Source organism: Lolium rigidum, chromosome 7, assembly GCF_022539505.1.
Source record: "Lolium rigidum isolate FL_2022 chromosome 7, APGP_CSIRO_Lrig_0.1, whole genome shotgun sequence".
Classification (NCBI taxonomy): Eukaryota; Viridiplantae; Streptophyta; class Magnoliopsida; order Poales; family Poaceae; genus Lolium; species Lolium rigidum.
The window spans coordinates 250,309,493-250,322,782 of NC_061514.1; the positions used below are offsets into that span (position 1 = coordinate 250,309,493).

The window sequence follows — 13,290 nt, forward strand, 5'->3', positions numbered from 1 at the left end:
CAACCTCAGCTTCGACGTGGCCGTGACCGTGAAGAACCCTAACTACGCGTCGTTCCGCTACGGCGACGTGGTGACGGACCTGAACTACCACGGCTTGGCCGTGGGACAGTCGGTGATGTTCGCCGGGGAGGTTGGCTCTCGGACGACGCAGACGGTCACGGCGACGGTGGTAGTGCAGGCGGACAAGGTGGTGTTCACGCCCGCTTTCGTCCAGGAATTGGCTGCCTCCGTGTTCAACCCGCCGTTGATGCTGCCGTTCGAGACGAGGACGACGGTGGCCGGGAAGGCCGTGGTGGCCGGGACGTTCAAGATCAAGGCGAGCTCGGCGGTTACGTGCCTCATCAGTAGCTACCCTTTGACGGGGGAGAGCAACACGAACTGCACATCCACGACGAATGTGGGTTAACCTTTTTCTTTTATCATCATGTGCGAGTGAGGAGAGCTCACACCATCACACGTCTCATATTACCCATTTGGATGGAGGGTACGCTTTTGTATAAAAGGTTTTGGTACTGTACTTTGTTTGAATTTTAAATTTAAACTAGATACCGAAGCTCTACGAAATAAATGTCTCGTCATCCACGAGTTCTCAACTTTTCAGATATATTATATCTCAATGAGCAGTAACTGGTAATAAATGATGTCTCAATGTAACATCTCATTAAGCTTCAGTGCCAACACCAGCACTAATAACAACAGTTCAAGAAACGCCATCCACCTCAAGAGATCAAGAAACGCCAAAACGCACAAGTTTCCCCGTCCCTCTTGCTTCCCGACAACCAGCTTAAGCATGGCAAGGATCAAGAAGAAGGCCGCTGCGATATGCTGCTGCGCCCTGCTGGCGGCGTTCCTCCTGCTCGGCGCCGCCCTGTTCGCCGCGCTCTACTTCGCGGTGCTCCGCCCGCGCCCGCCGCGCGTGGTGGCGACGAGGGTGGACACGCAGCTCGGCGCGTTCAGCGTCCTCCCGCCGGCGCTCAACTTCTCCCTGACCATCGACGTCACCGTGCACAACCCAGGCCACGCGCCGTTCCGGTACGACGAGGTGGCCACAACGGTGACGTACCGCGGCGCGGCGGTGGGGCGGTCCGCCGTGCCTGCCGGGAAGATCAGGGCGCGGTCCACGAGGAAGGTCGGCGCGCGGGTGCAGGTTGACACGGCGAGGGTCATTCGAAACGGGCACTACGTGGTGGACGTGGTCGCCGGCGCGCTGCCCTTCGAGGCCAAGACGGCGGTGGTCGGGAAGGACGCGGCGCTCTGGCCGTTCGGGGTGAGCGCGGACGCCGAGGTGTCCTGCAGCGTCATCCTCTACCCGTTCAAGAGGCAGAGCAGCTCGCACTGCACCTACACGGTTCGTGTCACCTGAATGCTATGCGTCCACGAACCACGAGGAGCTTTTCCGACCGAGGTGGCTGGGCACACCGCCGTCTCTCACAACTTGCAAACTCGCTTTTCTTTTGAGAAAAAGAGAAACGTATTGCACTACAGATTCAGATGATTTTGGCATTTTGAGTCGGATAGTTAATATGAAATTTCTTGGGTAGATTGTGTACCCTATCAGTAGACTTGCGATATCTTCCTATATATAAAGGTTTCTGCCAACATCTATATCTTGTAGGTACAAGTAGTAATAGTAATAGTCAAGCGAAAATGCACTTTTGATCTTGGGTAAAACTAATGCAGATAACATTTTCGTTTCTGCAAAATCTGGACGTCTGTGATTTTGCAAACTCGCCGTTTTATTTTCCATCCATTTGTGCACGGCTCGGTTTTGCTCTGAAATTGTGCGGGAGTCATTTTTGCTAGTAAAAAGTAAGGACTGGACTGTACTTTGTGTGCATGTAATTCTCACTGTATGATGTGATAAATAACACAGCGGTCAGACAAAAAACATTTCCAGCGGTTTAATCAGTAGTAAGATCTAAGATGTTGGCTTACTGAAACTAGATTTATTAGACAATTTAATGTCATCTTTCTGTTGTTGTCCTGTGTGAGCTTCGGCATCATAGAAATAGTATATATTTATGTATCAATATCAAGCAGGTGCGGAGACTGATCAGGGAAGGAACAGAAGGTTCCATTCAGATATGTAAATACATCAGAGATCGACCAGTTCGAAGCGGTGGTTCTACAGAGGCTCAAAAAGAGCCTCTATCTCTACCGTCGGAGTGAGCCAGGAGCCCAGGACTCTACTGAGCTGGGACAGCGAGAAGCTGGAGGCAATGGAGCTGGGTTTGTTTGTTTGGGCTGTGGCTGACTGGCTGTGAGAGGAAAGCTGATGTGCAAAGAAAGCTGTTGTCAGCTTTTCCGAGTTTCAGTGTTTGGCAATTTGGTTAGCTGTCTGGCTGTGAAAAGATGAATTGACTAAAATACCCAGAGTTTTGAAACATTTTACTAATTTTAGTTACTATATATAAAATATATACAAGCTTTACATAATTCGCCGTTAAAACAGTTTATAGAAAATCATGTTTGGTTAGAAAAGTCCTAACTCGTCCCTGTTTGTGTACGAATCAAATCTCTACGCATATTTTCTGAGCTCAGAAACGAACACCAAAGACGGCACTCTACTCCATGTTGAGATGCTGCCGTAGCTAGCTAGCTTTGAGGAAGAGCAGCGACAAAACATGGATTTCTTCGAGGAAGTGCACGCATCTAGCCATGGATTTTCCAATCCATCCATGAAGTAATTTCTCCCCACCGCTTTGCTGCTTGTTTGCCCGCATGCGCTGCCGCCTAACTGCCGCTCGCGCCGGCCGCCCACCTGCTGCTCGCGTGCCGGCTGCCTGACTGCTACTCGCGTGCTGACGCTCGCCGGCTCGCGCCAAGCGCATTTCTGCTGCTTGGCTGCGCGCTCGATTTCGGAGAGTAGTCGGGCAAAGACGGTCGGAATCGGCCGAAAATGGAGGGACGACGGCGAGGGATGGAGCAGGATGGCGGAGGAGGAGGGTCGCCGGCGGCCCGCTGGGCTTACTTCGCGGTTGGTGGGGAGTATGTGGTGTGAACCGGAAAAAACGATTCGGTCTGGAGTTGGCAATCTTCTGTAAATACTTCAAACGAAATGGGCAAATGCAAAAAACGGTTCGGATGTTAGTGAGGAAGCTGCGGGAAGCACCTCAAAGCACCTCAAAACGTGCTTCTCTATATTTAACTATAGGGTGCTTTGGTTTTTGGAAAGCCACCACCCAAAGCCACCCGTTTGTTTCGATTCACTTGCTTTTTCCAGTGAAAAGCTGAAAAAAGCCCAAACAAACACCCCTATTGTAACACAAATGCTCTTCAGCCACTTCCTGCATTTCATAATTCTTATCGTGAACGGAGGGAGTATGTAGCTAATTTATGTCATTTCAAATTGTTCAGGCCTACGGAGTACTACCTCCTATACGAATTAATCAACGCTGGGGCACAGTACATACATGCATGAGCTCCACGCCGATAAAATGCGACCGGAGGGAGTATATATTAGTTTCTTTCCGGTTGTATCAAGCTCGTTATGCTTTCCTGTATAATTGCAATGGAGATACCTAAAAACAGCTAGTAGATGACATGGCTTGGAAATGGACCTTAGAAACGATACCCGCGAACTGTATACATTCAGGCGACCCAGTTCCAAGAGGTCCCTACCAATTTTCGGATTTTCACAACAATCTAAAAAGTTGACCAATACCATCAATTCCACGGATCAGGACGAGAACAAACATGCATCAAATATGACAATTACTTGCAGTGTGTTGTAAAGAAAGATACAGTATATATTCAGGTTTCTAGAGCTCAATTTTGACTAGTCACGAGAAAATGCTGCATCTGCAAGGATTTGGCTTCTCTTTATTCCTGTCAAGTTACTCGGCAAAACAGTTAGGTACTAGTTATAACATGACGCCATCTTTCTGTCAACTCCCCTCCCTCTGTATATATTAGTTGTACATTAAGAATTGCTAACAAGTATAACTAAAATGTGACTAGCTAGTGCAACAACGAGGAATCGAGCACTTCTGAACATCTACCATTCTTGTTCAAATGTCCTTTCCTAGCTCAATCTTCTTCACGAACCGTAGGGTGTTGTGCAAGATGGAATCAAGTATTCCAGCGACCTAGAATTTACAGGTTACCATTCATTAGCCATGTATACTTGATGCATTCAGATATATGAAAATATAAACAAGCACAAGTTCCCACCGTGAAAACTCCACCAATAATAGCACAGACATTTGTGAGGAAGTGGGAGAAGGATTTGGGAAGTTCAGTCACCAGGACCTGATGGTAAATGGGAAATGAGAATCAGTTTAGATAGGCTGTTCACATCTTAATGAACCAAGCAAAAAAAAAAAGTAAAATAACATAGTAACAAGAAACCTACCTGCATGGGAGAAGGCTCAAAATGGAATTTCACCACAGGAACATAGAAGCTGTGCACCAAGCTGCTGTGTGCTGTGTATTCATATTCTTCAAGCACTTTCAACTCCTTCGAGGATTTCAGTGTAACCAGCTCTGTCTTTACGATTTGTAGGTAATGCTCAATCTAGAATGACATAATTGAAATAAATGGTATGTTATTTCCCAAGAAGAGAAACCATAAGTTTGGCACTGGAGAAGCTTCGATGCCTCATAAACTTCAGAAGAGAAGTGAGCAGAATTTAGGGACTTACAGTAACATTTGCATTGATATCACCGTGCTTAACAATGTAAGACTGACCAGCTAATCTATCATGGTGTCCGCCAACATAGGGAAGTAGTCTTTTCAGTTCACTAAACATCTTTGGTGAGAGCATTTTGCCAAATGAGAACTGTGTCACGTAGTGGGAAACATTTATCTGAGATGGATCAAATGAGTGTGAACCAGATCGAGCTGATATTACAACACTCCCAGGAACCTGATGAAAAGAGCATATATTAACCAAAGACAGCATTAAAGAATCCATCCATGCTAGTTGCTACAGCTATCAATGCTACAGAAACTTTCCTCACACATAAAAAACTACAGAAAATAGCACTTTGCAAGTTAGGTCAGAAGTTCACTTACCTTTTTGACCCTCACGAAACCTTCTATTCTGCATCCGCTAGTCATTGGAGCAGGACGCTTTGCAGGATCAACAGTCTTGTTGGATTTGTCTTCCAAAGCAAGCACATGGGCATCTTTTGGAATGTTTGCAACATAAGTTTCCATTGCCTAAGATTCAAAACATACATCAAGGAAACAGCACATAAGAGTAGCCTACATAACAATAAAAACAATAACAAAGAAGATTTAGCCTTTAGCTCTTCCTCGAGAAAACTAGTTCCATACACTTACTCGGGCAGAATATGTTTAGGATATTGTGCCGCCGTAAAGATTAACCAAGTAGATAAAGTAATAACTACTATATGAAGTAACATAACTGGAAAGTAGGAGATTCACAACATACCGCGACTAAACTTTCAGTATCACGCTCCCCATAGTACGAATCATGATCATGATGACCCTGGGTTTCTCTGTATACAAGTTGATTTGGTTGTTTATTGAACTTGGGGGCAAAATTAACTTCAAAGTAATGGGAAACAAAGGTTTACAGTCTTGGTAGCAACGTGATCCACAAGGTATCCAAGAAAAAATTGCAAGGTTTACTGTGCTTACTTCATATCACTCCCTTTGCGGAAAATGCGAATTGATGGGTAACCTTGTATATGGTGCCTGCATTTCATGAATTGAAGTGATGAAAATTATATTATATCAGCATGTTAATGTTAACTCAATAAACAAGCATATGGGAGCACATGCAAGTAACAAAATCACAACTGGGGCATACACAAGAAAATATGTGAAACTAGGTTTTTCTAAAAAAATATGTGAAACTAGGAGAGGGGGCAAGTGAAACTAGGAGAGGGGACAGGGACATGAGGCTTTCATTCAACTTGCAAAATTGGTACAGAATAATTTTATATTAGTGGCACCATCACAGAAAGCACATACGTATGAGATAAAATATTCATGCTTAGGCAACAAATAGACAATTTTGGCACTGTTTATTCAATATACAAGATATAAAAATGCTTCAAACTCTACTCAGTCAAATAGTTCAAGATGGCACAAGCACCCAAAGAAGCATCATGCAAGAACACGCACAAGTAACTCATGCAAGATGGTGGCATCGTAGTAAATTAATTAGGGATTTTTACAAGATTAATTGATTTCTCATGGTAGATGACAAATGAGGAATATGGATTCCACATTGCAGCATATCTGATATGTGTTCATTTGAAATTTGATGGTTAATTAGTGCACACTGACCTCTTACACAGTTCAAGTTCCTTGGTGCAGTCAACGTTGCCGAGAAGAATTCTACCATCCATTTCAGGGTCATATCTGTATGTAACAAAAAAAATCAGGATGGGGATTGAAAGTGTAGATCATGAAACCCAGGCCATCTTAGGGACAGACAGGGCAACAGTATATACCTCTCTCTTATTATATTCGCAGTCTTTTCCCATGAAGGTTTCTGGAGAAATATTAAATAATCAGAACCTTTTCAACTTTTCGATATAGACTAGGTAGAAGGTAACGCAACAAAACTAATTCTAACCAATCGATTGCTCCAGTAACACCAGGGGGCATAAAAGTTGACTACCAAAATGGGATACCTGGAAAGGGATATAATCCATGATAAACATTAACTGAAACAATAAACAGGCTCCAACAGCCAAAATGTTAAAACAAAACAAATACTACCACCATCCCAAAGCTTAAGGCTTATAATATTTTTAGAAATTCAAACTATGTCAAGTTTGACCAAGTTTTTACCAAAAATCATTAACATAAAAATACAAAATTAATATCATTAGATAGATAATGAAATATATTTTCATATGGTATCTACAAAATATTATATTTGGTGATATATTGCTCTAAAAGTTTGGTCAAACTTTACTTGGTTTGACTTTTTTTTTTAAAAGCCTTAAGCTTTGGGATGGAGGTAGTACAAAACAAAGGACAGATATCTCAGACAGGCAAGAACAAAAATGATTCCCATGCCACTCTTAGTATCCGTCCACCGTAATTGGATGCTTAGAGGTAGGTATATATAGAGATACAAAGACTATAAATATCCACATGAATATCAAGAAATTAAATGATTGAGATTAAAATATCTCTGACAATCAGTTGGCTAATGATTGAATTTATAGGATGTTTGAAGTCCAGCAGTGTAGGACTAGATAGTTGAATACTTACTGGTGCGAATAGCTATCAAAATTGTGAGAGGACAAGGCAACTGCACCATCACCATGGTACTCTTCAACATCATCTCCATGCTTGCTGACAGTGGGTATAGGTCCTGAGTGGAACTCAGATCCAGTTGGTACTAAATTTCGATCAATTGAATACTTGCGAACAGTTTTCGTTATGTTTAATCTATTCTGCAAATGTTTGAACATGAAACTGAAGTTAAACCAATGTAGAAAAAGATGCATCCTGTACAAACAAATATTTTTTTTTGAAGTAGGAAACAACCCTTCAATATGTAGAAAAATAGTTCACACAAGTTCCAACCTTTTTGATACAAAAGAAAGTTGGCAAATAGTGAGGCGCTTGCGTATTCCATATTTAAAAGTTGCTGTACAAAATATATATACATTTAAGGGAAACACCCATTCTGGTCCCTCAACTATCTCTGGTGTCTACTTTCACCTTTTACTTCAATACCGTTCACTTAACAATTCAGAAGGCAACAATCACTGGAAATAAACCCTTGCGCCTATTTTACTCTGTTCTACCATCATATCCATGGCATTGCAAACTTCTGCAAGCCTCACTGCTTGAGGATCTCTTTACAGTTTACATGCTCTGCTAGTCTCTTGTCCCGTTCTATAGTCTCTTGCTCTTTACTCCAATTCACTCCTCCACCAGCTTTGGCAGGACAGTCAGTAAGCAGGGACACATGGCGACGGCAGCAGCATGGCGACGGCAGTAAGAAACCACAGAGTGGCTGCCATGGCAAGACAGGCTATGGGTAGTTCGCAGAGTGTCAGGTGCAAGGGAAGCGTGGACAAAGCTGTGGTCGCCCAAGAGCAGCATGGTGTTGGTAGTGGCTAGATGCGATCAATGACAAGCTTAGCGGTCCATTGGCGACATGATCTGGTGAGAGAGAGAGAGAGAGAGAGAGAGAGAGAGAGAGAGAGAGAGAGAGAGATGATAGCTGGAAAAAGAGTCAAGAAAAGAATATAATTTTCTCTGATTCAAGTGGGGCGAGAGTGCTTGGTCACGTGTGAGGACTTCTAGCATCTCGATCTATTTTTTTCTGACCAATGACACATCGGTGTACCTGGCTGTCACATAAGGCCCAAAACTCGGTCGGTTTTGTTGAGAGGGGGTGAGTTGCAATGATTTTCATAACCAGGAGATGTACAGTAAACTGTACAAAAGTTGGAAGTTTTCTTATATTCAAAAGGTAGCGTAAAATGGTAATTTAGCATGCAAGTTAACAAGACTACTCAGCAAAAATAAATTATGGAAAGTGTACGATACGTTAGATACCTATCCTGTTCCCCCTTTTAGGTTTTCCGTACAAAAGGAAAGATGCATGTTATATACCGTGTGGCATTTTAGAAGCTAGAAGAAAACAAATAGAGAATGGCACCAAGAGATAGAATCTTACTGTTCCCAGCACATCACTGACGTCAACTGATGCAAATTCACATGAAAGCGCAGGAAAGCTGCAAAATGCAGAGGCAGATAGTGAACAACCAAGATAATAATAAGTGTCTGTCGCCTATCATTATTCATTAATGAAGTCATCACATCAAAAACAACAAACATTGACCTAAACTCCGAACAGATGGCTAGGCAAGTGTATAAATTTTACTAAAAAGCACAACTTATGTTGTACAATTGATGGAGCAATAATTGCCTAGTGGTTGAAAATTTCCATGAAACTTGGGGCCCTATTTGTTTGAGCTGGCTGTGCTGTCAAAGCTGCTCTGTGGGCTGGCTGTGCTGTCAAAGCTGCTCTGTGGGCTGGCTGTGATGTCAAAGCTGCTGTGGTGGAAAAGCTACTGTGCAGAGTTTTGCTCTTTGGCAACTTGGCTGGCTTTCTGACTGTGAACTGATCAGAAATACCCAGGAAAAATCACTATATAATACCATGAATACACAAAAATACACACCCAAATAATTCATGAAAATGCAGCTTTTTCCAAAAATACAAATCCAACCCCTTTACACTAAATAACATATCCGTCAGCATTTTAACGCAAAATTTCTGCTCCTCTGTTTCGGATCCACTTGTTTCTTTTGCTCATCGGAAGGCAACAACAAAAATAAGCAACTACAAGCTGCTTTCAACTGAAGAAGTTCAGCAGGGGTGTGAGACCCGGCCATTGGCCTAGAGAAGTTGAGAAATCAGGCACTAATTGCATTACCATAACTTCAGTTGCTCAACCGAGATTTCTTGCTATTACGTGAGTGGCGAAGCACGTAGTGTCAATACAGCCTACCAGATAGCTATCCTCAACGATATCACTGAGATTAGGGAGCACAAGACGAAGGAACTTATAGGCACTGAATTCACCCATATCCCACATGATGAAGAGGGTGATGACCACCATCTTAATCACTATAAGTATGCCAAGAAACATCCCGAGTTGAGCTCAAGCGCTGCCAGCGCCCGGCATCCGACGGGCCAGGCGGCAGCGACAAACGAGTATGGTGATGGCAAACAAGGAATTCCCGGTCCGGCACTAGGTCAGGGGCAGCGGGGGAGGAGTTCCTGGTCGCGGACAAGATGAGCTCCTTGTCGCCGACGAGGTGAGAGGCGGCGGTGGGGAGCCCCCGTCACGCCGATCTGGGAGAGAAGGACCTTATCCTCTCTCTATCTCGTGTTCCTGATGCAATGGAGACTTGGAGGAGGAAACAGGCCAGAGGATGGCAGTTTGGCTGTTAATGATGCAAAGTTCTGGGCCAATGTGATCGAAGAAATCGTATTCCAGTCAAAAGCTGCAGAAAGCCATGGGAAGCACCTCTCGATGTGCTTCCTCTCGGCCATGTATTTCGTGGTGTGGCTTCAGAAAACACTACCGCGAAGCCAAACCTTTTGTTTCAATTGGTTGGCTGATTTCGGTGGAAAGCCAATAAAAGCCCAAACAGAGAGGTCCTTGGAGGGCCAGTTCCAACAACAGATCTCAAATGACTACGGCTCTAAAAGGGAAAAAGATAAGTAATGGATACCTATTAAGCTGTGAACACAGAAAAAATAGTTGGATTTAGAGCACTAGCTTGATGCCAAAAGACTATTAACCTAAGTACAATTCAGAAAAGACTAGGAATATCGAGAAACATGCAAACATAAATAGCAATAGTGACTCATCGATTTTAGCAGAGGTGACAGACATAATAAGGGGGAAAGACAAATTTGATGATGCATAAATCGTAACACAAATAGAAACAGATATCAGGATTATTGATGAAACCATAAAGGCTCATATATAAACTATGTATTGGGTAATGCGTGAAAAATGCCAATTGAATTCACCTCATGTTAAAATCTATCCGTAAGAAATCCCCATCTGAACTCCTATCAACAATTACAGATGTGGTGGTATTGACAGCTAAGTAAGTACTCAACTCCTGCAACAGCAATTCAACAGTGTTAGTGGACAATAACCTTGTCAAGTAGTACCCCAAATTTAAAGTTCATAAATAAGTGATCAAATAAACATTATTTCAAAGTTGCAAACAAGAAAGAAATTGCAATGCTTAACCACCAAGTGGTGCATTGGTTCCAGAGTAACTAGAATATTTGACCATGTGGTGGATAAGCAATGTTTTTGTGCGTGTATCATAATTAACAATTTGGTCAACAAATTAGCTTCAAGTTCTCATGATCATAGGTTGCTTTCGAAATCTATTCCATCCTGTCGGTGATCTACTGGTCAATGAAAAAAATCTTCATCTGAAAGGGTTTATTTTGGACTAGTGAACAAAACATGCTGAAATGGATATTGATGTGGTGCAGCAGTTAGCTACTACTAAAGCGAAGTGAGTAGCAGCGCACAAGTTATCTGCATAAATAATAAACAAAGTAGAAGGGCGTCCTTTTGCCTATGGCTGTTTCCTTGGACTAATCTACACACCAAATGGGGCATGAAAACAAGCACAGTGCTACTACAAAAAACTGAAACCAAGTAAGGTGATGTAACCTGCCAACAGGTACAGTATAACTGATAAAACAACAGGAACTGAGAAGAACATACCATCCCAAACAAAAACACCATTGCTAGTGCTGCAACAATGGATAAGCCAGCGCCAGATAGCGATGCCTCTGTCAAATCCCTGGGGATTTTCCTGCAGTGTGCCAACCAAACAAGCAGAAAAATATCAGTACACATCCACTTGGGTAGGAACTCTCCTGAAACATAGCGCTGCACAATGCCAGCACAAGTGTCAAAAACCCCACAGGTACACCGTATGCTATACTTTGCATTGTCCGTATTTACCACCTTCGTAACGTACATATATCATCTGCGGTACAGTTCTCTAGAAGTGGACCGAATAATAAATCAGTAATGCCGAATACCCAACAAACTCAAGCCAAACAACAATTCGTAGGCAATCCGGTGAATGCCGACGAAAACCACCGACGCACTCATCTAATCCCGCCGACAATAATCGAGCGGAGACAGCCCCGTTTCAGCGCGCGCCCAGGTTATCAGATTCCGGCAAAAAAATCGTATGGAGAAACGCAGAGTGGAGGGATGCGCGTATGGAGATCGGAGAGGGCGCGAATGGGACCTGTAGAAGTCGACGGACTTGAGCTTGCTGGAGGAGATCATGGCTGCGGGCGATGATGGCGCCGGGGTTCGGATCTGCGCTGCGCGGCGCGGAGAGATCTGGAGCGAGGGAAGGGGAGAGGCGAGATATCCGTGGCAGTAGTCTCCTTCCTTCCTATCGTCGTCTAGGAAAGCGTGCCTGCCCGCCCGCGGATCTCACCGCCCTCGTCTCCTACCTCCCGAGTCCCTAGTGTACCCGCTGCTTTGGGAAGCCTCACGAAGTTGCTTGCCTCGCCTCGAGTCGACCCACTGAAATAAATACGGATATCCATCTACATCTATCGCTTTCCTTTTTCTCTACTTCTGCAAAAATGCCGTGTCAACTCTAGAAAATTAATTTACGCCCTATTTTACGACGCTGAGATCCTGTGGGAGATTTTAGTTTCCTTTTTGAAGGAGAGATCTGTGGAAGATAATTGCGTAGCTCCTTTTTTTTTCGTAAGGATTTGCCATTTCTCGGTCCTCTGAGAATTGGTAAAGAGGGGCGACCCTAACTAGCGGTCGACCGCTCCATCCCACGCCAGCGCTCAGTTCCGACAGCTTCCGAAAATAGAAATCGCAGCTAGGAATCGAACCGGCGACCGCGCGCACGAGGAGACCGGGACGGACCAGCTCCTCCACCAAACACTTCTTGCTTTAGTTGAAGACGGGCTAATTTTATACCATCATCAATAACGTGGCAGAAGTAAAAATCATAAAACTTGTCAACACGGGTATTTGCATTTTGGGCATTTTTCCTACAGTAAAAATAATTAAGTACCAACTTTAAAAAGTTAATATCATTTAAAATATGTTAACAATTGTTTTAGCTTACAAACTATCAACCCCTTGCCCCGTTATTTATGAACAGTAAATATAAATAACTACCAACCCTAAAAGCTAATTTTCTTTAGAATATTTTAACGAATTTTTTTAAGTTACAAGCTATCAACCCGTTGTCCCGTTATTTATCAACGATAAATATAAATAACTACCAACCCTAAAAAGCTAATTTCATTAAAAATATTTTATCAACTCTTTTTTTTAGTTTACAAGCTATCAACCTAGTGCTCCGTTATTTACCAACGGTAAATGTAAATAACTACCAACGCTAATTTCATTTAGAATATTTTAGCGTCTTTTATTTAGTTTGCAAGCTATCAACCCGGTACCCCATTATTTATCAACAGTAAAAATAAATGACTACCAATCCTAAAAAGTATTTTATTTAAAAATATTTAGCGATTATTTTTAATTTACAAGTTATCAACCCGGTGACCCGTTATTTATCAATGATAAAGATAACTAACTATCAACCCTAAAATTTATTTTATTTAGAATGTTTAGCTATTATTTTTAATTTATAAGCTATCAATCCGGTGTCCCATTATTTATCACCGGTAAATATGAATAACTATCAACCCTAAAAAATATTTTATCTAGAATATTTAGCGATTATTTTAATTTACAAGCTATCAACCCGGTGCCCCATTATTTATCACCGGTAAATATGAATAA

At 42.8% G+C, this 13,290-nt stretch overlaps 1 protein-coding gene across 1 annotated transcript; it reads right to left on the minus strand.

Annotated features, from left to right (window-relative positions):
• Positions 1-3,793: 3,793 nt before the first annotated feature.
• Positions 3,794-11,995, minus strand: LOC124675711 (protein disulfide isomerase-like 5-4). Its single transcript, XM_047211786.1, has 15 exons — positions 11,756-11,995; positions 11,218-11,308; positions 10,497-10,591; positions 8,625-8,682; positions 7,202-7,386; positions 6,555-6,612; positions 6,430-6,470; positions 6,263-6,337; positions 5,609-5,665; positions 5,400-5,466; positions 5,018-5,164; positions 4,644-4,868; positions 4,355-4,516; positions 4,174-4,251; positions 3,794-4,088 (listed from the first exon to the last, which is right to left on the minus strand). Exons 1-15 carry the CDS (start codon positions 11,794-11,796, stop codon positions 4,011-4,013), a joined length of 1,458 nt encoding a protein of 485 aa, XP_047067742.1. The 5' UTR covers positions 11,797-11,995; the 3' UTR covers positions 3,794-4,010.
• Positions 11,996-13,290: the final 1,295 nt, after the last annotated feature.